The sequence below is a fragment of the Marmota monax genome, unplaced genomic scaffold (assembly GCF_021218885.2).
Source record: "Marmota monax isolate L192 unplaced genomic scaffold, Marmota_monax_Labrador192_F-V1.1 WCK01_AAM20220418_F8-fsc00011, whole genome shotgun sequence".
NCBI lineage: Eukaryota > Metazoa > Chordata > Mammalia > Rodentia > Sciuridae > Marmota > Marmota monax.
Window position 1 is genome coordinate 20,499,125 of NW_026693082.1, and position 23,153 is coordinate 20,522,277.

At 40.2% G+C, this 23,153-nt stretch overlaps 1 protein-coding gene and 1 pseudogene across 1 annotated transcript; both read left to right on the top strand.

Moving 5' to 3' along the window:
• The first annotated feature begins 1,940 nt into the window (after positions 1 to 1,940).
• On the top strand, positions 1,941 to 7,076 carry LOC124099017 (poly(A) polymerase beta-like). Its single transcript, XM_046453969.2, is given in 3 exon segments — positions 1,941 to 2,213; positions 2,215 to 3,137; positions 3,139 to 7,076. Coding segments are annotated over 3 exon segments (1,914 nt in total). The 3' UTR covers positions 3,857 to 7,076.
• Positions 7,077 to 13,677: 6,601 nt separating this feature from the next.
• Positions 13,678 to 15,106, top strand: LOC131424542 (purine nucleoside phosphorylase LACC1-like; annotated as a pseudogene).
• The last annotated feature ends 8,047 nt before the right edge of the window (positions 15,107 to 23,153 follow it).

The window sequence follows — 23,153 nt, forward strand, 5'->3', positions numbered from 1 at the left end:
ACTGACCACCTTCTCTGAAAAAACCACACTTGGTTTCTTTTGCCGCTTCCTTCTTATATTTCTCACTTGTTGGAATGTTCCAGGGCTCAGTTCTCATCTACTTTTCTCATACACATATTATTGGTTATGCCATCCACCATCTAGAGTTCTACAGTTTGAAAATCCATTTATAGACTAACAACTCTCAAATTTATATCTGTAGCTTGAATGTCTTTCTTCAAGTACAGAGTCAGGCCAAATGGCCTACTTGATATCTCCACATGGAATTTAAAAGGCATTTCAAATTACTATGTTCCAAATTGAATTCTGGTGTTCTTTCATAGTTTTTCCAACTCAGTAAGTTATAAGTTCATTTTTCTTGTTGTTCAAGCCAAACCTCCAGATTAATTAGCACAGAGGTCTCTAGAAAGGTAGATACCCCAGGGCAATTCAACCAGACCTGCCCCAGAAAGTCATAAAGGAGAGCTCATTGTTGTCACTTCATAGGCCCTTTGGAAAATATTTGAAGACACCCCACAGGTAGGCTGCTCAAGGATGTTGCCCCAATAATTGTCTTATACTAGAGACAATCTAGTATCTTGATTCCTTTATTATCATGCATGCTAAATACATTTTTTCATTAATTGGTTGTATTTTTAAATTCTATAGGAATGTAATCATTCCTTACCCACTCCCAAATAACTGTCTTAGGAGAGAAGCTTTCCTGATAACACTCTTAAAAACGTGACACAATTCTTTCATCTTCTGTTTCCTTGCTTTGCTTGATAGCATTTATTATTACTGACATTTATTGCCACTAACATCTTTTACATTTATATCTCTTCTGTATCCTTCAACTTATGTAAACTCCATGAGAGAAGAGACCCAACACTGCCTGGCATAGAATAGGTGTCTAATTATGGTTTATCTGTACTCCAACTTACCCTGTTCTGACAGAATATGGCTTCTACAACAGTCTCTGGTCATGCCATCATCAAAATCAATCTTCAAACTTTTCTTTGGATGGCATTTTAAGAAACCTTCCTTAATCTTTCTGAGAATATGTGCTCTCTCTCTTTTAATACGATTGTTTCTCTGCCTCACGTGATAGATAACATTATAGGTTCTAGAGTAAGAAAAAGCTAGTTTTGATTCCAGGTTGTGCCACTTCATAGCTTACTAGGTAAATTATTTCTAACTTGAGGCTCAGATTCCTTATTTATACATGGGAACAATAGTACCTGCCTCATTAGTGTTACTGTAAGGACAATATGTGAAATTAAATAATGCAAATAAAGCCCTCAGCAAATTCCCACCAAAGTGGTGAATTTTTCAACACACATTTATTAATTCCATTATTTTACACTATCGTTCCCCTTCCACTATAAACTGCAAAAGGGCAAATACAATGTGTTACTTATTTTTATATTCCCTAGAATATTTGATGAAATAACTCATAGGATGAAGCAAATTAGATTTATACAATGAAAATAATCAAATTACTGGTACTTCTGGATCTCTTTTTCTAAAGCAACGTAAGCTGAATAACTCAAACATGACATTTATTTAAACCAACTAATCATGAAAGGATATCTGCTATAAAATTGGGTGTGTGAGCTTTTTCTGTATCTCTACAATAGAATGGAAACAAATAAAAACAATCTACTGCCATCTACTGATAATGCATTGAAATTGCATAAATCAATGGGAATTGAACTTCAGAGCCAAGACTGAAGGACCTTTTTTTTTTTTTAAGAATTTTTTTGGAAAACGCCGATGCCGAGGGCCCGGCGCCATGTTGGCCCCGGGGGGGAAGGAGGGGGAGCGCTTGAGGCGGCGGAGCCGAGCGGCGGCGGGGCAGTGGATCCCGCCCCTCCCGCCTAGCGGATCAGGAGCCGGGCGGCGGCCGCCCCGGGCGCGGTGGCGGGCCAGGTGCCTGGGCGGCGCCGGCGCTGGGCGCGATGCCGTTTCCCGCGGCGGGCCGGAGAGCGCCGCTGGCGCCGCCGCAACCCTGCGGCATCTCCTCGGCGATCAGCCTGGCCGCCCCCAGGGACACAGACCACGAGCTCACGCAGAAGCTGGTGGAGACCCTGAAGCCCTTCGGGGTGTTCGAGGAGGAAGAGGAGCTGCAGCGCAGGATTCTAATTTTGGAAAAACTGAACAACTTGGTGAAGGAGTGGATACGCGAAATCAGTGAAAGCAAGAGTCTTCCGCAAGCTGTGACTGAGAGTGTCGGGGGGGAAAATTTTCACGTTCGGCTCTTACAGACTGGGAGTGCACACGAAGGGTGCTGATATCGACGCGCTGTGCGTCGCGCCGAGACACGTCGACCGCAGCGACTTTTTCACCTCATTTTACGATAAATTGAAACTACAGGAAGAAGTCAAAGATTTAAGGGCCGTTGAGGAGGCATTTGTGCCAGTGATCAAACTGTGTTTTGATGGGATAGAGATAGATATTTTGTTTGCAAGATTAGCATTGCAGACTATTCCAGAAGATTTGGACTTAAGAGATGACAGTCTGCTTAAAAATTTAGATATTAGATGCATAAGAAGCCTAAACGGCTGCCGGGTAACTGATGAAATTTTGCATCTAGTACCAAACATTGACAACTTCAGGCTAACTCTGAGAGCCATCAAATTGTGGGCCAAATGCCACAATATCTATTCCAATATATTAGGTTTCCTTGGAGGTGTTTCCTGGGCTATGCTAGTAGCAAGAACCTGCCAGCTTTATCCAAATGCAATAGCATCAACTCTTGTCCGTAAATTTTTCCTGGTGTTTTCTGAATGGGAATGGCCAAATCCAGTGTTATTAAAAGAGCCTGAAGAACGAAATCTTAATTTACCTGTGTGGGACCCAAGAGTAAATCCCAGTGATAGGTACCATCTTATGCCTATAATCACACCAGCATACCCACAGCAGAACTCCACATACAACGTTTCAGTTTCAACCAGGATGGTCATGATTGAGGAGTTTAAGCAAGGGCTTGCTATCACACATGAAATTTTGCTGAACAAGGCAGAGTGGTCCAAACTTTTTGAAGCTCCAAGCTTCTTTCAAAAGTACAAACATTATATTGTACTTCTGGCAAGTGCACCAACAGAAAAACAACATCTAGAATGGGTGGGCTTGGTGGAATCAAAGATCCGAATTCTGGAGCTTGGAGAAGAATGAATTTATTACGCTGGCACACGTGAATCCCCAGTCATTTTCAGCACCCAAAGAAAATCCTGATAAGGAAGAATTTCGTACAATGTGGGTGATTGGGTTAGTGTTAAAAAAGCCAGAAAATTCTGAAACTCTCAGTATTGATCTCACCTATGATATTCAGTCTTTCACAGATACAGTTTATAGGCAAGCAATAAACAGTAAGATGTTTGAGATGGATATGAAAATTGCTGCAATGCATTTAAGAAGAAAGGAGCTTCATCAACTACTCCCTAATCATGTTCTTCAGAAAAAGAAAACACATTCTGCAGAAGGTATAATGTTGTCAGCTGTGAATGACAGCAGCCTCCACTTGACTGTAGATAGTGAAAACAGCATGTCTGTGCCTTTACCTATGGGTGCCACAAAGACTGGCCCATTGACTGGCAGCCCTCAGGGAAGAAGCAGTCCTGCTCTGGCTGTGATGACAGCATCTGTGACCAACATACAGGCTCCTGAAGTTTCCTTGCAACAAGTGAATCCCAGTGAAAGCTCAGGGGTTACATTGAGTGAAAGCATTCCTCAGACTCCCTCACAGCCTACCATTTCTTCACCACCAAAGCCCACAGTCACCAGAGTTGTTTCTTCAACACATTTGGTAAATCATCCACCTAGACCTTCAGGAAATGCAGCAACTAATATACCTAATCCTATAGTAGGAATGTAGAGGACATTCTCACCTCATAAAGACAGAAAACCAGAACAGAAGGGCAACAACCAGGTAAGTACAGCTCAATTAGAAACAGACAGCAACTTCTCTGTTGGCCTCTCAGGAAACATCTGGCTCAGATATACTCGGTATCCCTGTTCTCTCTCCAGATCCTATTCCTGTTATCAAGAATTCAGTAAAACATACTGAATGGAAATGGATAAAGACAACCACAAGGGCCCATAAACAATATCTGCCAACTCAACCTGTTGTCTTCAAATGCTAAAGAAGGAGAACAAGGGTACCAGACTAGATATGACTCAAAAGATTAATGTTCACTTGGTAACTTCCTTTACTGACTTAATCTTGATCAGAAGTCCAGATTAGTATGTGAAGCTAGAAGTGCCGTTATTAATGCCTCAGATTATTTGTGTTAGTCCTAGTACATTAACTATTTCAAAGAGACTACTACTCTTAAAAGATGAGAAAAATATAGAAAAGAAAAAAAACAACTATATTTATACCCATGACTGACATTTGGACTGAATTTATGTTTGATGCATTTTTTGGGGAAATTTGCAATACGAACTAGTATCAGAATTCCTAATATTAATAATGCACTTTATGTACTTTTTTTTAAAGGTTAGAAACCATAACTAATTTTGGCTTTTTCAGCTTGGTGAATTTTAGTTTTTTTTTTTTTTTCCTTGAAGAAGTTTCTTCAGTACTGATCTTAAAATTGGATACCATTGTACAGTGGTGTAATATACTTCAGAGAAAGCATAAAAGTACATGTAGCTCAGTCCCTGTGAGATAACTGCAAACCCTTTAAAATGAAATGTCAACTCTTGGGTATATATTTGACATCAAAACAGTAATTACTAAGTGTTTGGTTTTGATGGGACATGACCTAGAAATGATACCTGTAGGATGGTATTAGAGAGCACATGATCAGCAATCAGACATTTTCTTTGAGCTAGCAAAGCTCCATATTCTCCTGTCCTCAATCATTTATCCTAAAATAAGCTTATGGCCTCTACCCTCTTCTCTTTGCTGTGTGCACAGGGTATGCTTGTATGTTGTTTCATTAAAAAACATGGAAATCTAGTATTTTCTAAACCATGATGTGAAACCAACAATCTTGTGCCACATGGCACAAAACACCAAATTGATTCCATGGCTAATATTTCAGTAAAACTTCACTAAATATTTGATCTCTGTGTCTGAGAAGTTTTACAAATTCCATAGAATACTGCTTTATAGGGAAGCTAATTCCCAATCTTTGTCTTTTCCATAGACCAAAAAAAAGACATTGTCTGCAAGAATCTTTAACCAATTGTTATTTTTTAAAGACTTACCAAAAATCATCAGTGAATTTTTCATGTAGTCATATAAAAATAATTTCTAGAAAGCATTTGATAGCTAGTTAGCTTTCTACTCTTTCGTTTTTATCCAAGATTAGAAATACTGTTCTTTAAAAAGAAAAAAAATGATCCCTCATAATAGAGCATAAGCAGCAGAACACCCATGTACAGGAACCACGAGGGATAATGGATGTAGATGAATGAAAGCCCAGAAGACTTAACAAATTTTCCAAGTAGCCTGGTTCTGTCTTCCCCTCTCCCACCCGTGTTTCCCTTTTCCCATGCGTGCATTCTTTTTCTTGTTTCATGTTAAACTGCAATGTTTAGACTCTTTCCCTGTCCTTCTAGATAAATTTTCCAAAGTTGGAAGATAGTCTTTTTCCTTTTAGGCTATGCAGTAATTGAGACTTTCTGAAATCTGGTATACAATATTTCTGTGTCTCACGTCTTTGCCCTGTGCAGTCACCTTACCCTTCCACGACAATAATAAATCAGGTGAAACATGCACAGTATCTGTATTTTGAATAGCTATGGTGTTTGGTTGAAATCTCCAGGCACAAGTTTAGTCTTGTCATTTTGTTTACACATTGGCAAAAAAATTAGTTTATTAAGTGTTTCATGTAGCCATACCTGTTTTACCAAGCTGGAAACTTGGGACTTTTTAATTCTAGTTTTTATTACCTGAATATCAGACAATTTTTTCATGTGATATATGTAGAGTCTCATGCCTGGGGTTTGCTTTGTTATGTAGTATCTGTACTCCTTGTATTTTCAAGCACTATTTTGAAAACAGATAATGTATTTCTCCATTACAAACACAATAAAAATAAGTGGCAAACAAATAAGTGAAACTAAAAAAAAAAAAAAAAGAATTTTTTTCACAATATCATTCTTTTATTTATTTTTATGTGGTGCTGTAGATCAAACCCAGAACTGCCATGTGCTAAGCAAGCGCTCTACCACTGAGCTACAGTCCTAGCCCAGAACTTTGAACTTAGGAATCAACTTCACAAAAGAGGTGAAAAATCTATATACTGAAAATTACAGAACCCTAAAGAAAGAACTCAAAGAAGACCTTAGAAGATGGAAAGATCTACCTTGCTTTTGGATAGGCAGAATTTATATTATCAAAATGACCATACTATCAAAAGCACTATGTAGATTTAATGCAATTCTGATCAAATTCCAAAAACATTCCCCATGGAAACTGAAAAAGCAGTCATGAAATTCATCTGAAAAAATAAGAGACCCAGAATAGCTAAAGCAATCCTTATCAGGAAGAGTGAAGCAGGTGGCATCAATATGCCAAACCTTAAAATATACTACAGAGCAATAGTAACAAAAACAGCATGCTATTGGAACCAATACAGACTGGTAGACCAATGGTACAGAATAGAGGACACAGAGACTAACCCACAAAACTACAATTAGTTTACAGTTAGTTAGACAAAGGTGCCAAGAATATGCATTGGAGAAAAGACAGTCTTTTCAACAAATGGTGCTGGGAAAACTGGAAATCCATATGCAACAAAATGAAATGAAATCCCTCTCTGTCACTAGGCACAAAATTCAACTCAAAATGGATCAAGGACTTAGGAATAAAACCAGAGACCCTGCATCTAATAGAAGAAAAAGTAGGCCCTAATCTCCATCATGTGGGATTAGGCCCCAACTTTTTAAATAAAATTCCTGTGGCACAAGAATTAAAATCAAGTATCAATAAATGGGATGGATTGAAACTAAAAACTTTCTTCTCAGAAAAAGAAATAACAATCTGTGAGGTGAATAGAGAGTCTAGATCTTGGGAACAATCTTTACCCCACACACATCAGATAGAACACTAATCTCTAGGGCATAAAGAACTCAAAAGGCTAAGCAAAAAAAAAAAAAAAAAGAAAAAGAAAGACAAATAAACAAATCACCCAACCAATAATTGGGCCAAGGACCTGAACAGATACTTCTCAGAAGATGATATACAATCAATCAACAAATATATGAAAAAAATGTTCATCATTGCTAGCAATTAAAGAAATGCAAATCAAAACCACTCTAAGATTTCACCTCACTCCAGTCAGAATGGTAGCTATTATGAATACAAGCAACAATTAGTGTTGTCAAGGATGTGGGGAAAAAGGTACACTTGTACATTGCTGGTGGGGCTGCAAATTGGTGCAGCCAATATGGAAAGCAGTATGGAGATTGCTTGGAAAATTGGGAATGGAACCACAATTTGACCCAGCTATCCCTCTCCTGGGTGTATATCCAAAGGACTTATAAACAGCATATAACAGGGACACAGCCACATCAATGTTTATAGCAGCACATTCACAATAGCTAAACTGTGGAACCAACCTAGATGTCCTTCAATAGATGAATGGATTAAAAAACTGTGGCATATACACACAATGGAATATTACTCAGCAATGAAAGAGAATAAAATCATGGCATTTGCAGATAAATGGATGGAGTTGGGGAAGATAATGCTAAGTGAAGTTAGCCAATCCCAAAAAACCAAAAGCCAAGTGTTTTCTCTGATATAAGATGGCTGATTCATAGTAGGATAGGGAGGGGGAGCATGGGAGGAATAGATGAACTTTAGATAGGGCAGAGGGGTGGGAGGAGAAGGGAAGGGGTATGGGGTTGGAAGTGATGGTGGAATGTGGTGGACTTTATTATCCAAAGTACATGTATGAGACATGAATTGATTTGAATATACTTTGTATACAAACACAGACATGAAAAATTGGGTTCTACATGTGTAATAAGAATTGTAATGCATTCTGCTGTCATATATAAATAAAAACAATTAATAAAAACTTTTAAATAAAGAATTTTCTTACAATATGTTTATTTTATATATTTTTATGTGGTGCTGTGGATCAAACCCAGTGCTTCACATGTGCTAGGCAAGCGCTCTTCCACTGAGGAACAGTCCCAGCCCAGGATTTTCAACCACATTTTTAGAAGTTAGAACATAGCCAGCCTTCGTACAAAAGGAATTAATAAATCAAATCATGAAATTTGTATACCTATTATATCCCAGTGATTTTTCCATTTTCTGACCAGGCACTAAAATTAAAATTTCACAAAATTGAAAACAGAAAGAAACAGAAAAGGTTTGTTTTGTTCCTTAACTTAATGCAGGCAGTATTCATGTTATCCATATTGCATTAAGCTTCATACCAAAGGTGGGGTTTCTCTGAATATATAGACATGTTTTGTTAGTGCCTACCAAAACATCTCATTTGGGAGTGTAGACATAAAGGAGTTGGCCTGAAACTCTAATTGAAGCTTTAAAGAATGCCCAGGCAACCACTGTAAAATGTCCCTGCCTTTGTGATAGAAATCATAGGTCTTTGGAGAAATCTAGTCATAACCTACCTGCCTGTCTATTTAGGACACTAAGGGACAAGGTTTTTGTTTTGTTCTATTTTATAACTCTGAACAAGCAGGCATCATTTCTAAACCAAGAAGAGTTTTTGGTGGGTTGAATGGTGGCTCCCAAAATACATCTGTCCATGTCTTACTACTGAAAACCCATGAATATGACCCTATGTGGGGAAAGAAGAAGAAGAAGGGATCTTTACAGATGTCATTTGGTTAAGGGATTTTGTGTGGTCTCTAAATTCAATGAAAGGTATAAGAATGAATATGTAACCATACAATGGCCAGACCACTTAAAAAAAATCAGAACTCTAAGAAACGATCTGCAACAACCTACCCAGGAAACCGACTCACTATCTACAGTTAGCAGTCCAGGAAGCCAATTTGTTATTTATAAATCAGACAACTATCTGAAGTCAGAACACTATCTCTAGTAACAACCCAGGAAACCAAATATAACAAGTGCCCCCAAATAGTCACTCCTGATTAATGATGATATTTTCCCTAATTCTTATCTCTGCTTCCAACTTCGGACCAACCAGAATATACACTCCTGATCAATCACATTGGATGCCTCACTCCTAACCAGCCTGCCTGTAGCTTCCCTATATGTATACCTCCAATCAAGTCATACTCACTCCACTTCCTGCCTCTGACTCAGCTAAAATGCAGATGGTAGCACTTCCTTGCAACCTCTGAACAAATAGCCTTCGCTTGTTCTCATTTGATTGCTCTTCCATTTATTTTCAAGCTCTCTTTATAAGAGAAAGGTAGACAGAGAGTGTTGAGATTCAGACACACAGAAAGACCAAGTGAAGATGGAGGCACAGACACCCAAGTCACATAGTCACCAGGCTAGGTATGTCTGGAGCCACCCAAAACTGGAAGAGACAAGGAAAGCTTCAAAGGGTACAAAGTCCTGTCAACACCTCTATTTTATAACCTGGCCTCCATAACTGTGAGGGAACAAATTTTTGTTATTGGTAAACCATCTAGTTTGTGGTAATTTGGTATGGCAGCCCCGGGAAACTAGTTTAAGCTTTTAAGAAGGAAAACTTTACCTTTTCATTAAAGATCCATAAACTGTAGTGGAAATGCCTTAAAAACAATGCTAATGATTTTTTAAAATTCCATTTGTTTTCATAAAATTTACATGTTAGGGTAAGTCTGGGGATTTCCCCAGCGGTTCCCCTTGAAAAGACAGGCCCAATCTGTCTTCAGAATAAATGTTCTAAATCTCTATGAGGAAGAACACATATAGTCAAATAATTAAAATGGAGAGGCAGAGTAGATGCTCTCCTAGCCTATCTACATTGGACCTCTAAGCAATTAACCCTATTTCTTTTGTAAATCTTAAGTGGCTAATTCCCATATCATGCTAAATGCTCATGACTAGCAAAGTTCCCTCCAATGAGGCTGCCCATTTTTGCACTACCAGATGCAGGGTCCTATGAGTTGCTTGTGTTTATTTCCAATCTGTTTATGCCACTTGTATTGGATACTGTGCTTTTATAACATACACATAAATAAAATAGCATGGATATAAAGTTTGTCATTTCTTTAAAAACTATGTTTAATATTTTGGAAAGATCCAATAAATTATGCTGTGTGAGATAACTATTAAAGATTATAAAGATTAAAATTGCACTCAGATTGCTTCACAAGTGCCTTTATTCTCCTCTTAAAGGAACAAAATCTGGGAAATCTTACTAGTGGGTTAGCTGTATGATTTATGCAAGAGATAAAATATAGAAATCCAATCAGTAGACCATGTGCAAAGAAAAGGCCCTGGGCTTTCTGAATAGATTGGCAAATGAGCAGACAGCTGTTTTAGGTAAAAAATAAAAGTTTATATTGTTACACTCTTTTCATGATTTTCTGACTTAACTGCTCTTTTCTATTTTAAAAAAAGCTTTGCTTAGATGTAATTTATGTAACATAAAGTTCATCCGTATACCGTATACAACTCAATGTATAACCAACTTTTTCAATTTATTGTTTGGATAGAGGTCTGGACTGCATCAAAGAGGGAACAAAATGCTAAAGAAACAATTCTGCATCTAGGATGGGAATTCAAGGAAGGCTATGTTTGAGCTTGAAGACTGAATAAGGAGCAGTTAGTTAAACAGGCATACAAAAAGAAGGATGTCCTAAGTAGAACAAACAGCAAGTGTAAAGATGAAGTCATGTGGCCTATCCAAGGAACAGCCTTTATTTGAATGGCTTGGGAAGAAGGCCATTATTTTTTCAAAACAAATTATGCATCTAAATCATCTGTAAAGAATAAAACAAGAAAGAAAAACATGACATGCCAGGACTGACTCTAGGAGATTTTGATTCAATGTATATCTGCGGTGGGGTTCCCTGCATTATTATTATTTTTTAAAGTTCCACTTTAATTCTGATGGGTAGCCATGACTGAAAACCACTGGGGTAGGATGAGTAAGAATGGGATGACAGATGAAGTTAGTACCAGAAAGTGAAAAGAAATGACTGTAGTTGGCAGAAGTTTTTCCCCCTTTAACATAGCACATGCCTTCCATACTTACCTGCTCAATATTTATTAAATCATATTCTTGGAGGAAAGGTAACAGATGCTTAATTGTACCTTTAACACGATTCTAAGGATTGGTGCCTTCTCCAATTAAAGGAACCAATAAATAAACGCAAATTAACAAACTTTCTTCTCTAATAACGTCACTATTTTTAAATAGTTTCTCTTTTTGTTTTTTACTGCCACTACTGATGCATGAAAGAATTTGAATTCTCAACACTGTCTATATAAATATAGTAAACTTGCTTTAACAACTACAAGACCTATATTTTGCTTGAGGTAAAAGTTAACATAAAACAACAGTGTACCTTCTGGTTAGGTGTACCACTTACCACTCAAGGTTCTTAACAGATGTCCAGGGAAAATACCAATTTGACAAGAACAGATGCCAGGGATAAGGAGAATGGGCTCCTATTCTGGGCTGATGCTCCCAGTCTCTGGTCAAGAAGAAACAGGTGCCCACCTCCAAGAGATTCTCTGTCATTCATGCAAAGCTTCTTCAGCACTTATCACCTGAACAATAATAAAAGGACCTCTTCTTCCATCTTAGCCAGTTCTACAGAGACTCTTATTCTGAGGAGGCAGGATTTTTTTCCCCTTCACCATCCTAGCACATGCCTTCCATACCTTAGCTGCTCAATATGTGTGAAATCACACTCCTGGAGGAAAGGTAAGGGACGCTGAATTGTACCTTTAGCAAGATTCTAAGAATTGGTGCCTTCTTCCAATTAGAGAAACTTACTATTTAAAAGGGCAAAAAAGGGGTAGGGGCATAAGCGACCCTTGTGTAGTCAATAAAAGTGAGGGAGCTGTCATGAGGATTGGCTTGTTCTCAAGAAAGGCAGAATCACCAAAAGGCAAACAAAACTATACTAACCAACCGCCCCCTAGAGGCCCGTTCCTTGAACCTGGAGGGGACAAGTCGCTAAGAGCTAACTTGACAGGATCCAGCCTGGACTCCTTAAACCAAGTGTCCCCGCCCCACTGCTGGCTCAGCGGGTCGTGGGGAAGCGCCAGTGCGGGGACTTCCAGTCCGCTCAGGGGACTCGCCCGCAGCCTGGACTCCTGCCCCCCGCGCGCTCGCGGCCCCACGACCGCCATTCCCCCGCCCCGCCCTCACAGGACCCGCCGATCCCTCCTGGCCACCACTCCACGGCGCACCCGCTCCCGCCGCCCCGTCTCCGGGTTCGGAGTGCCCCCTCGGGCCCGCTGACCCGCCTGGCTCCGCCAGAGGGTCCTCCGCGCTTCGGCTCCTGACTGGGAACTGCTGAGCGGCGGCGGGCACTGGGCGCGGACCGGTCCCAGGAATCCCGGCCCCCATCCTCTGCCATCGGGTTTCCACCTGGAGCGGACGCGGAGGTTGTTGGGGCGCCAGGGCGCGGTGAGGGGCAAAGGTGCGTGGGGCTAGCGGCTTCCGGGTTTCGGGCGGACTCGGGGCTCGCGAGGGAGGCTGCGGGTCGTGGCCGAGCTGCCTGCAGACAGGCCGAGCAGCCGAGGGTGAGGCGCGAGAAGGGGAACCGCGCTGCTGCGAGTCTGAGTGGGCGGGGAGCGGTCGGTGGAGCAGCCGGGCGGGCGCGGAGCTGCCGCCCGTGCTCTGGAGCCGAGCGCCACACAGTGGACAGGGACTCCGCGGTGACAGACATGCCGCGTGGGAATCCCTGGTGTCCATCAAAGGCGGGTGGCCACCCTCTCACAGCTGTCGAAATGAAATTCGGCGGGAGCGGAGAGGACGAGGGGCGGCGGGAGAACAGGGTCCGGCAAAGGGGTCACCCAAAGCGTCACCAGGGAGGGACCGTTAACCCCGCGTGAAGGTGAGGAGTTGGGCGCCAACCAGAATAACCAGGTAGGTAGGAAGCGCCTGGGATCCAAGTGGCGGCGCTTCCGTGATCCTTGCCCAGAAGGCACACACTGAGGGAAGTCCCTTAGTCCCTCGGCTTTCATCCCACAAAACTTCGATTTTCAGGTTAAACTCTTAAACTTAAGGCCTCTCTAGGTTTCATATGAGGGGATGTGACCCAATTTAACAATTATGCAGAACCAATGATAGAGCACGTAGATTGACACCCTGTAATTAAAAAACAGGACTTTCTAAGGCAAAAAGTAATTTTCTACTGAAAAAGAATTATTGTTCTGGAAAGATGTACCCACATGTTCACAAAAAGAATAAAAGATCACTTTGGCATGTTTCTCCCATGATTAATAGTGGTCTGTCTTTTCTGGGAGGGGTATAGGTACTATTTGGTTACTTTAAAAAAATATATATATATATAGTTGTAGATGGATACAATGACTGTATTGTTTTATTTTTATGTGGTGTGGTAGATGGAACGCCTCACACTTGCTAGGCAAGCACTCTTCCACTGAGCCACAACCCCAACCCTATTTTGATTATTTTTTGAGATCAAGACAATTAATTATTTTTTTTAAAATTTGCCACACATTTCTGTTGTAAGTGTAAGAAAATTGATATCATTTTGTATTCTTGCGCCAATTTTTCTTTTTTCAGGTAATTTCTTTGGCACAGAAGTCTTCTTTGAAAAACTTTGTGTATTATTGAAGGATGGGAAGCAGTTTTGATTAATCTCTTTGGTTTGAAATTGACCTGTCAGGAAAACTGCCATGAGACATTATTGAAGACATTGAATGCCATCCACCTTGCTGCCAAGCCAAGTTCCTTTGCATAATGGGTTGCAAGTAACATGAGGTATGAAAGGGATGGTGAACATGATAATTGTGAACTGGAAACAAGCAATGGATTATTAGGTCTCTTGAGAGAATTTGAGACTGTTAGTAATTCCAGCATGGCTGCCTCTTTGTATATCATTAAACAAAAAATAGATGAAAAAAATCTGAGCAGCATTGAGGTAATTGTGCCTGCACACAGGAAAACCTTAATGAAGGCTTTTATTGATCATCTCTTCCTTAGGGCTTACAATTTTGAGTTTGAAGATTTATAGGTGACTTTGAGGGATGGCCTTTTGAAACAGTCCACTGAGATAAACACAATCCAGCTCATGAACTAGAAGAAATCCAGAGTGAAATAGAAACATATTTGAGAAGTCTGCCAGCACTGAAAGGAGAATTAACTATTATCACATCTCCTTTGGTCCCAGGTATATTCAACATTCTCTATTGTTTTTCTGAATATGTGACAATTCAGTCTTTCTTCAGAAGTTGCTCACCTCTCCCCACCTTTTCTTTTGTTCACTTATTGTTCATTAGCATCATTTGCAATGTGTGTTATGGATGGCCTTGTAGGTCAGGGTGACAAGGGAAGACTCCTTCAAAGCCATACTAAATAAACAAATTTGTTCTAAACAAATTTAGCTTTAAGCAAATTTCCCAGCCCTTCTTTATGATGCAATTTATAACACTAGAAATCTTTGATTTAGAAGTTCTGAAACATCAACTCATTAAAACTTTTCCAGAAGAAATTGACTATTTTTAAAATAGTCAATCTTCCTTCTTGGTTAGACAATATTTACTGTGAGCTATATGCTGTTGGTACCAAAAGACAGGTGAGACAGAAGATACCCTTTGAAGAGCAGTAATCCTATATGGAAGGTAAACAGCAGTAGGTAATAAGAACATATGGAGGTACAAAGTGCTGTCAAAATTATAAGCCAGATAAATAAGAGCTGGTTGAAGTGATCAGGGAGGTCTGCTGGAGAGACTGGCTTTTGTAATGCTTTGTAGTCTTTTGGAGAGCATCTTTTTAATCTTCATTACTTGTCTTCAACAGATATTTTCATACATGGATTTACTACAAGAACAGGTGAGATATCTTATATAACAACTCTTAGCTCCTTCAATCTCTTCAGTAGTTCCAAACGAAGAGATCCCAAGGTAGTTGTTCAAGAAAATCTACATAGGTTGGCAAATACTGCAGGTTTTAATGTGGAAAAATTTTATCAAATAAAGGTAAAATTTTGTTTCATGTTTTGAACCTATTTTTAGATCATACCAGTAACTGCATGGAATTTAATTAAGGTATTTCTCTTTTGCCTCTGGTATTTTATCTAAAATTTTAGTAGTAGTTTCCTTAGATTTATATATCATAGCCTAAAGATCAATTTTATGAAATGTATAAATCTCATATATTTACATAAATCTCATATTTATATAAATATCTCTCTCTCTCTCTCTCTCTATATATATATATATATATATATATATACACACACACACACACACACACATGGATTTTTTTTATCTAGAGCTCTTCAATTCTAAAAGTATGGTTAATTCTTGGTATAGTAACACTGTCCTTTTTGATGTAGAAGAAAGATTCCTGAATGGTAAGAAAGAAAAGCCATTATTTTCTAAACACTAGCGTCATAATTAAGGTATAATATCTTGTTCCTTACAAAATTCTAACTTTATTTGCGTCTAGGAAAAATAAATGCAATATTAATTTGATAATTAATTTTAATTTCTTATTAAAATGTTAAATTTCTACTTTTTGGAAGACTAGTACCCATTTCAAGTATGAGGTATTCATCATGAGCTTTATTGAACTCTTAAGTGTTAAGACCTAGATTCCTCTGAATAAAACATGCAGAGATATTGCATGTAGTGTTTTGTATTGAAATGATAGACCTATTGAATTCTAGTAATTTAAGCTGGTTACATAATTTTGCACTGAAATAAGTGCTTTCAGAAAAGCTTATGTTATGAGAAACCCCATTTTCAAAATCTTTTTATCATGTATCTTTGATATTAGACTGATCATGCCAATGAAGTGTGGATTGTGGGAAGGGAGGAGCCTGGATCTTTTAATGGAATAACCTTGAACCAGAGAGGAGTCACAATAGCAGCTCCTGGTGCTGATTGCATACCTATAGTTTTCACAGATCCTGTCAAAAAAGCATGTGGGGTTTCTCACTCTGGTAAATATGCTTACTTAAGCATTGAGGATTTTCCTAAATTTTTAGTATAGAAAAAAAATGAATTTTTCTAGTGGGCATGACAGTTAATTACACTACTTGGTGATCAATGTAATGATAAGGGTGGGGCCTGCATACACTTATTATAGTAGCAGATAAAGGGAATATATAAGTCAAATGAGATCAGAACATACACCGAGCACGGAGCGGCCGAGTTCCGGCTCCCGGAACTGCCCTGGCCCAGGGCTAGGAGCCCGCGGAAACTGCTTCTCGGTCCGGGTCCTGCTGAGGGCCGGTCAGGACTCACCCGTTGCTTTGGTTGCCCGGCAAGGGGAACGAAATGCTGCCATTCGCATAGGATACCAACATGGCAGAGATCTGATGTCATCAGAAAGCGGCGGAGGAGAGAACTTCATCAATACTAGCGGCGACAGAAACAGTTGGTCTCCTGGTGGGGGGGTGAGGCACAGACACCCGAGTCTCTCTCGATTTGTCGTCGAGCCAGAGGGGAAGAGCCGGGCCGCTGCCAGCGCCCTGAGCAGGCCCAGTGGCTCGCCAGCGTGGTGACCGCGTGACCCCAATGGGAGAGGGGGCGGAGCGGAGCCGCCACCCGCACCCACAAGGTGGGCAGACCCGCCACCCAGTGGTACACGGGCGTGGGAGGAAGGGCAGGGCAGAGCCGCCGCCCGCACTTGCAAGGTAAGGAGACCTGTGACAGACTGGCGGGTCAGGCCCAGCGGCCTGCCAGTGTGGTACACACGTCACCCCAACTGGAGTAGGGGCAGAGCAGATCCTTTGCCCACGCCCGGATCAGGCCCTGCCGGTGTGGTGGTCACGTGACCCCAATTGGAGTGGGGGCGGAGCGGAACCGCCACCCGTGCCCGCAGGGTGAGCAGACCTGTGACCAACCTGCAGATCAGGCCCAGGGGTCCGCAGACGTGGTAGGAGGGGCAGGGAGAGCCACCGCCTTCACCTGCAAGGTAGGCAGACCTGCGACAGACCGGCGGATCAGGCCCAGGAGCATGCCGGCGTGGTAGCAGAGTCGCCGCCCGTGCTAGGAACAGGCCCAGCGACCTGCCGGCGGGGTAGTCACAACACCCCAATTGGAGTAGGGGCAGAGCAGAGCCACCACCCGTGCCCGAAAGGTGGGCAGATCTGTGACCGACCAGCGGGACAGGCCCAGTGGCCTGCCGGTACGACAGACACGTCACCCCATTTGGAGTAGGGGCAGAGTAGAGCCGCCGCCCGCGCCTGCAGGGTAGGCAAACCTGCAACCGACCGGCGGATCAGGCCCAGTGGCCTGCCGGCGTGGTACACTCGTCACCCCAATTGGAGTAGTGGCAGAACAGAGCCGCCGCCAGCGCCCAGAACAGGCCCAGTGACCTGCCGGCGTGGTAGCCACGACACCCCAATTGGAATAAGGAGAGAGCAGAGCCGCCGCCCGCGCCTGCAGGAAAGATACGCAAGCAGTATGAAAAGACAAGGAAAGAAAGGACCACAAGCAATGCAGGTCAATGCAACTTTAGAAGAGGTAACAGCTGCAGCAGATGGAATGTCAGATAAAGAATTCAGGATACACATGCTTCAGATGATCTGGAGTATCAAGGAAGACATTAAACAGCAAAATCAGACAATGAAAGATCACTTCGACAATGAATTACGCAAACAAATCCAGGAAGCAAAGGATCAACTATACAGGGAGATGAGGTTATAAAAAACAAACAAACAGAAATCCTAGAAGTGCAGGAAGCAATAAACCAACTTAAAAACTCAATGGAGAATACTACCAGCAGAGTAGAACACTTAGAAGATAGAACATCAGACAATGAAGACAAAGTATTTCAACTGGAAAAGAACATAGACAGCTCAGCAAGACTGTTAAGAAACCATGAGCAGAACGTCCAAGAAATATGGGATAACATTAAGAGACCAAACTTAAGAGTCATTGGGATACAGGAAGGTACAGAGCTCCAAACCAAAGGAATGAGCAGTCTATTCAATGAAATAATACGAGAAAACTTCCCAGACTTGAAGAATGAGACAGAATCCCAAATCCTAGAAGCCTACAGGACGCCGAATGTGCAAAATCATAAGAGATCCACACCTAGACACATTATAATGAAGATGCCCAACATACAGAATAAGGAGAGAAGTTTAAAAGCTACAAGAGAAAGGAAGCAGATTACATTTAGGGGTAAGCCAATCAGGATAACAGCTGATCTTTCAACACAGACTCTGAAAGCTAGAAGATCCTGGAATAACATATTTCAAACACTAAAAGAAAATGGGTTCCAACCAAGAATTGTGTATCCAGCGAAATTAAGCTTCAGGATGGAAGATGAAATTAAAACCTTCCACGATAAACAAAAGTTTAAAGAATTCGCAGCTAGAAAACCATCTCTTCAAAACATCCTCGCCAAAACATTACAGGAAGAGGAAATGGAAAATAACAATGAAAACCAACAGTGGGAGGTAGGACAGTAAAGGGGGGGGGGAATAATCAAAGAGGAAAACAAACCATGTTTAGTAACAGAAATAAACAAATATGGCTGGAAGAACAACCCATATCTCAATAATAACCGTAAATGTTAATGGCTTAAACTCACCAATTAAGAGACACAGGCTAGTAGAATGGATCACAAAACAAGACCCAACAATATGCTGCCTACAGGAGACGCATTTGATAGGAAAAGACATACACAGGCTGAAGGTGACAGGTTGGAAAAAATCATATCACTCATATGGACTTCGGAAACAAGCAGGAGTGTCCATACTCATATCAAATAAAATAGATTTCAAGCCAAAGTTAATCAAAAGGGATAAAGAGGGACACTACATACTGCTTAAGGGAACCATACACCAACAAGACATAACAATCATAAATATTTATGCCCCAAACAATGGTGCAGCTATGTTCGTCAAACAAACTCTTCTCAAGTTCAAGAGTCTAATAGACCACCATACCATAATCATGGGAGACTTCAACACACCTCTCTCGCCACTGGACAGATCTTCCAAACAAAAGTTGAATAAGGAAACTATAGAACTCAATAACACAATTAATAACCTAGAATTAATTGACATATATAGAGTATACCACCCAACATCAAGCAGTTATACTTTTTTCTCAGCAGCACATGGATCCTTCTCAAAAATAGATCATATATTATGTCACAGGGCAACTCTTAGACAATATAAAGGAGTAGAGATAATACCATGCATCTTATCTGATCATAATGGAATGAAACTGAAAATCAACGATAAAAGAAGGAAGGAAAAAGCATACATCACTTGGAGAATGAACAATAGGTTACTGAATGATCAATGGGGTATAGAAGACATCAAGGAGGAAATTAAAAAATTCTTAGAGATAAATGAAAACACAGACACAACATATCGGAATCTATGGGACACATTGAAAGCAGTTCTAACAGGAAAATTCATTGCTTGGAGTTCATTCTTAAAAAAAGAAAAAACCAACAAATAAATGATCTCATACTTCATCTCAAAATCCTTGAAAAAGAAGAGCAAAACAACAGCAAAAGAAGTAGATGGCAAGAAATAATTAAAATCAGAGCTGAAATTAATGAAATCGAAACAAAAGAAACAATTGAAAAAATTGACAAAACTAAAAGTTGGTTCTTTGAAAAAATAAACAAAATCGACAGACCCTTAGCGATGCTAGCGAAGAGAAGAAGAGAGAGAACTCAAATTACTAGCATATGGGATGAAAAAGGCAATATCACTACAGACACTTCAGAAATACAGAAGATAATCAAAAACTATTTTGAATCCTTATACTCCAATAAATTAGAAGATAGTGAAGGCATAGATAAATTTCTTAAGTCATATGATCTGCCCAGATTGAGTCAGGAGGATATAGACAACCTAAACAGACCAATATCAATTGAGGAAATAGAAGAAGCCATCAAAAACTACCAACTAAGAAAAGCCCAGGACCGGATGGGTATACAGCAGAATTTTACAAAACCTTTAAAGAAGAACTAATACCAATACTTTTCAAGCTACTTCAGGAAATAGAAAAAGAGGGAGAACTTCCAAATTCATTCTATGAGGCCAACATCACCCTGATACCTAAACCAGACAAAGACACTTCAAAGAAAGAAAACTACAGACCAATATCTCTAATGAACCTAGTTATGCAAAAATCCTCAATAAAATTCTGGCGAATCGGATACAAAAACATATCAAAAAAATTGTGCACCATGATCAAGTAGGATTCATCCCTGGGATGCAAGGCTGGTTCAATATACGGAAATCAATAAATGTTATTCACCACATCAATAGACTTAAAAATAAGAACCATATGATCATCTCGATAGATGCGGAAAAAGCATTCAACAAAGTACAGCATCCCTTTATGTTCAAAACTCTAGAAAAACTAGGGATAACAGGAACATACCTCAATATTGTAAAAGCAATCTATGCTAAGCCTCAGGCTAGCATCATTCTGAATGGAGAAAAACTGAAGGCATTCCCTCTAAAGTCTGGAACAAGACAGGGATGCCCTCTCTCTCCACTTCTCTTCAACATAGTTCTCGAAACACTGGCCAGAGCAATTAGACAGATGAAAGAATTAAAGGCATAAAAATAGTAAAAGAAGAACTTAAATTATCACTATTTGCAGATGATATGATTCTATACCTAGCAGACCCAAAAGGCTCTACAAAGAAACTATTAGAGCTAATAAATGAATTCAGCAAAGTGGCAGGATATAAAATCAACACGCATAAATCAAAGGCATTCCTGTATATCAGCGACAAATCCTCTGAAATGGAAATGAGGACAACCACTCCATTCACAATATCTTCAAAAAAAATAAAATACTTGGGAATCAACCTAACAAAAGAGATAAAAGACTTATACAATGAAAACTACAGAACCGTAAAGAGAGAAATAGAAGAAGATCTTAGAAGATGGAAAAATATACCCTGTTCATGGATAGGCAGAACCAACATCATCAAAATGGCGATATTACCAAAAGTTCTCTATAGGTTTAATGCAATGCCAATCAAATCCCAATGGCATTTCTTGTAGAAATAGAGAAAGCAATCATGAAATTCATATGGAAAAATAAAAGACCCAGAATAGCAAAAACAATGCTAAGCAGGAAGTGTGAATCAGGCGGTATAGCGATACCAGACTTCAAACTATACTACAGAGCAATAGTAACAAAAGCAGCATGGTACTGGTACCAAAACAGGCAGGTGGACCAATGGTACAGAATAGAGGACACAGAAACCAATCCACAAAACTACAACTATCTTATATTTGATAAAGGGGCTAAAAGCATGCAATGGAGGTAGGATAGCATCTTCAACAAATGGTGCTGGGAAAACTGGAAATCCATATGCAACAAAATGAAACTGAATCCCTTTCTCTCGCCATGCACAAAAGTGAATTCAAAATGGATCAAGGAGCTTGATATCAAATCAGAGACACGCCGTCTGATAGAAGAAAAAGTTGGCTACGATCTACATTCGGTGGGGTCGGGCTCCAAATTCCTCAATAGGACACCCATAGCACAAAAGTTAATAACTAGAATCAACAAATGGGACTTACTCAAACTAAAAAGTTTTTTCTCAGCAAAAGAAACAATAAGAGAGGTAAATAGGGAGCCTACACCCTGGGAACAAATCTTTACTCCTCACACTTCAGATAGAGCCCTAATATCCAGAGTATACAAAGAACTCAAAAAATTAGACAATAAGAGAACAAACAACCCAATCAACAAATGGGCCAAGGACCTGAACAGACACTTCTCAGAGGAGGACATACAGTCAATCAACAAGTACATGAAAAAATGCTCACCATCTCTAGCTGTCAGAGAAATGCAAGTCAAAACCACCCTAAGATACCATCTCACTCCAGTAAGATTGGCAGCCATTATGAAGTCAAACAACAACAAGTGCTGGCGAGGATGTGGGGAAAAGGGTACACTTGTACATTGCTGGTGGGACTGCAAATTGGTGCAGCCAATTTGGAAAGCAGTATGGAGATTTCTTGGAAAGCTGGGAATGGAGCCACCATTTGACCCAGCTATTCCCCTTCTCGGTCTATTCCCTAAAGACCTAAAAAGAGCATGCTACAGGGACACTGCTACATCGATGTTCATAGCAGCACAGTTCACAATAGCAAGACTGTGGAACCAACCTAGATGCCCTTCAATAGACGAATGGATAAAAAAAATGTGGCATTTATACACAATGGAGTATTACTCTGCATTAAAAAATGACAAAATCATAGAATTTGCAGGGAAATGGATGGCATTAGAGCATATTATGCTGAGTGAAGCTAGCGAATCCCTAAAAAACAAATGCCAAATGTCTTCTTTGATATAAGGAGAGTAACTAAGAACAGAGTAGGGACGAAGAGCAGGAGAAGAAGATTAACATTTAACAGGGATGAGACGTGGGAGGGAAAGGGAGAGAGAAGGGAAATTGCATGGAAATGGAAGGAGACCCTCAGGGTTATACAGTGGAGGGGGTAGAGAGAGAGGAGGGGAGGGGAGGGGAGAGGTGGGGAGGGGGGAGTTGGGAGGATGGGAAAGGCAGCGGAGCACAACAGACACTAGTATGGCAATATGTAAATCAATGGATGTGTAACTGATGTGATTCTGCAATCTGTGTATGGGGTGAAGGTGGGAGTTCATAACCCACTTGAATCAAAGTGTGGAATATGATAAAAATTTGTAATGTTTTGAACAACCAACAATAAAAAATTAAAAAAAAATAAAATAAAATAAAGATATTGTGTTCCCCTAAAAAAAAAGATAAATAAATAAAGATATTGTGTCCATTTACAACTAAAAATATATTTAAGAAAGAAAGAAAGAAATCCTACAAGGTGAAGCCCTTGAGCTGCTGGGCACAACAGAAGCCTGGCTGGGTTACAAAGCCAGGAAACTAGACTGGCTGGTCTGTCCCAGAGGAAGCTGGCATCTCATTCACTTAGAGTTGCTTTTCTTTCTCAAACTGCTTTGTTTCCGTGGTTTCATTTTCATTTTATTGCAGCCATGTTTGTGTACCCATGAAATAACTGTGACATTAAAAAAGTGAACTATCATTGATACTCTGCATATGAATAAACTTTTAACTACAATCTCA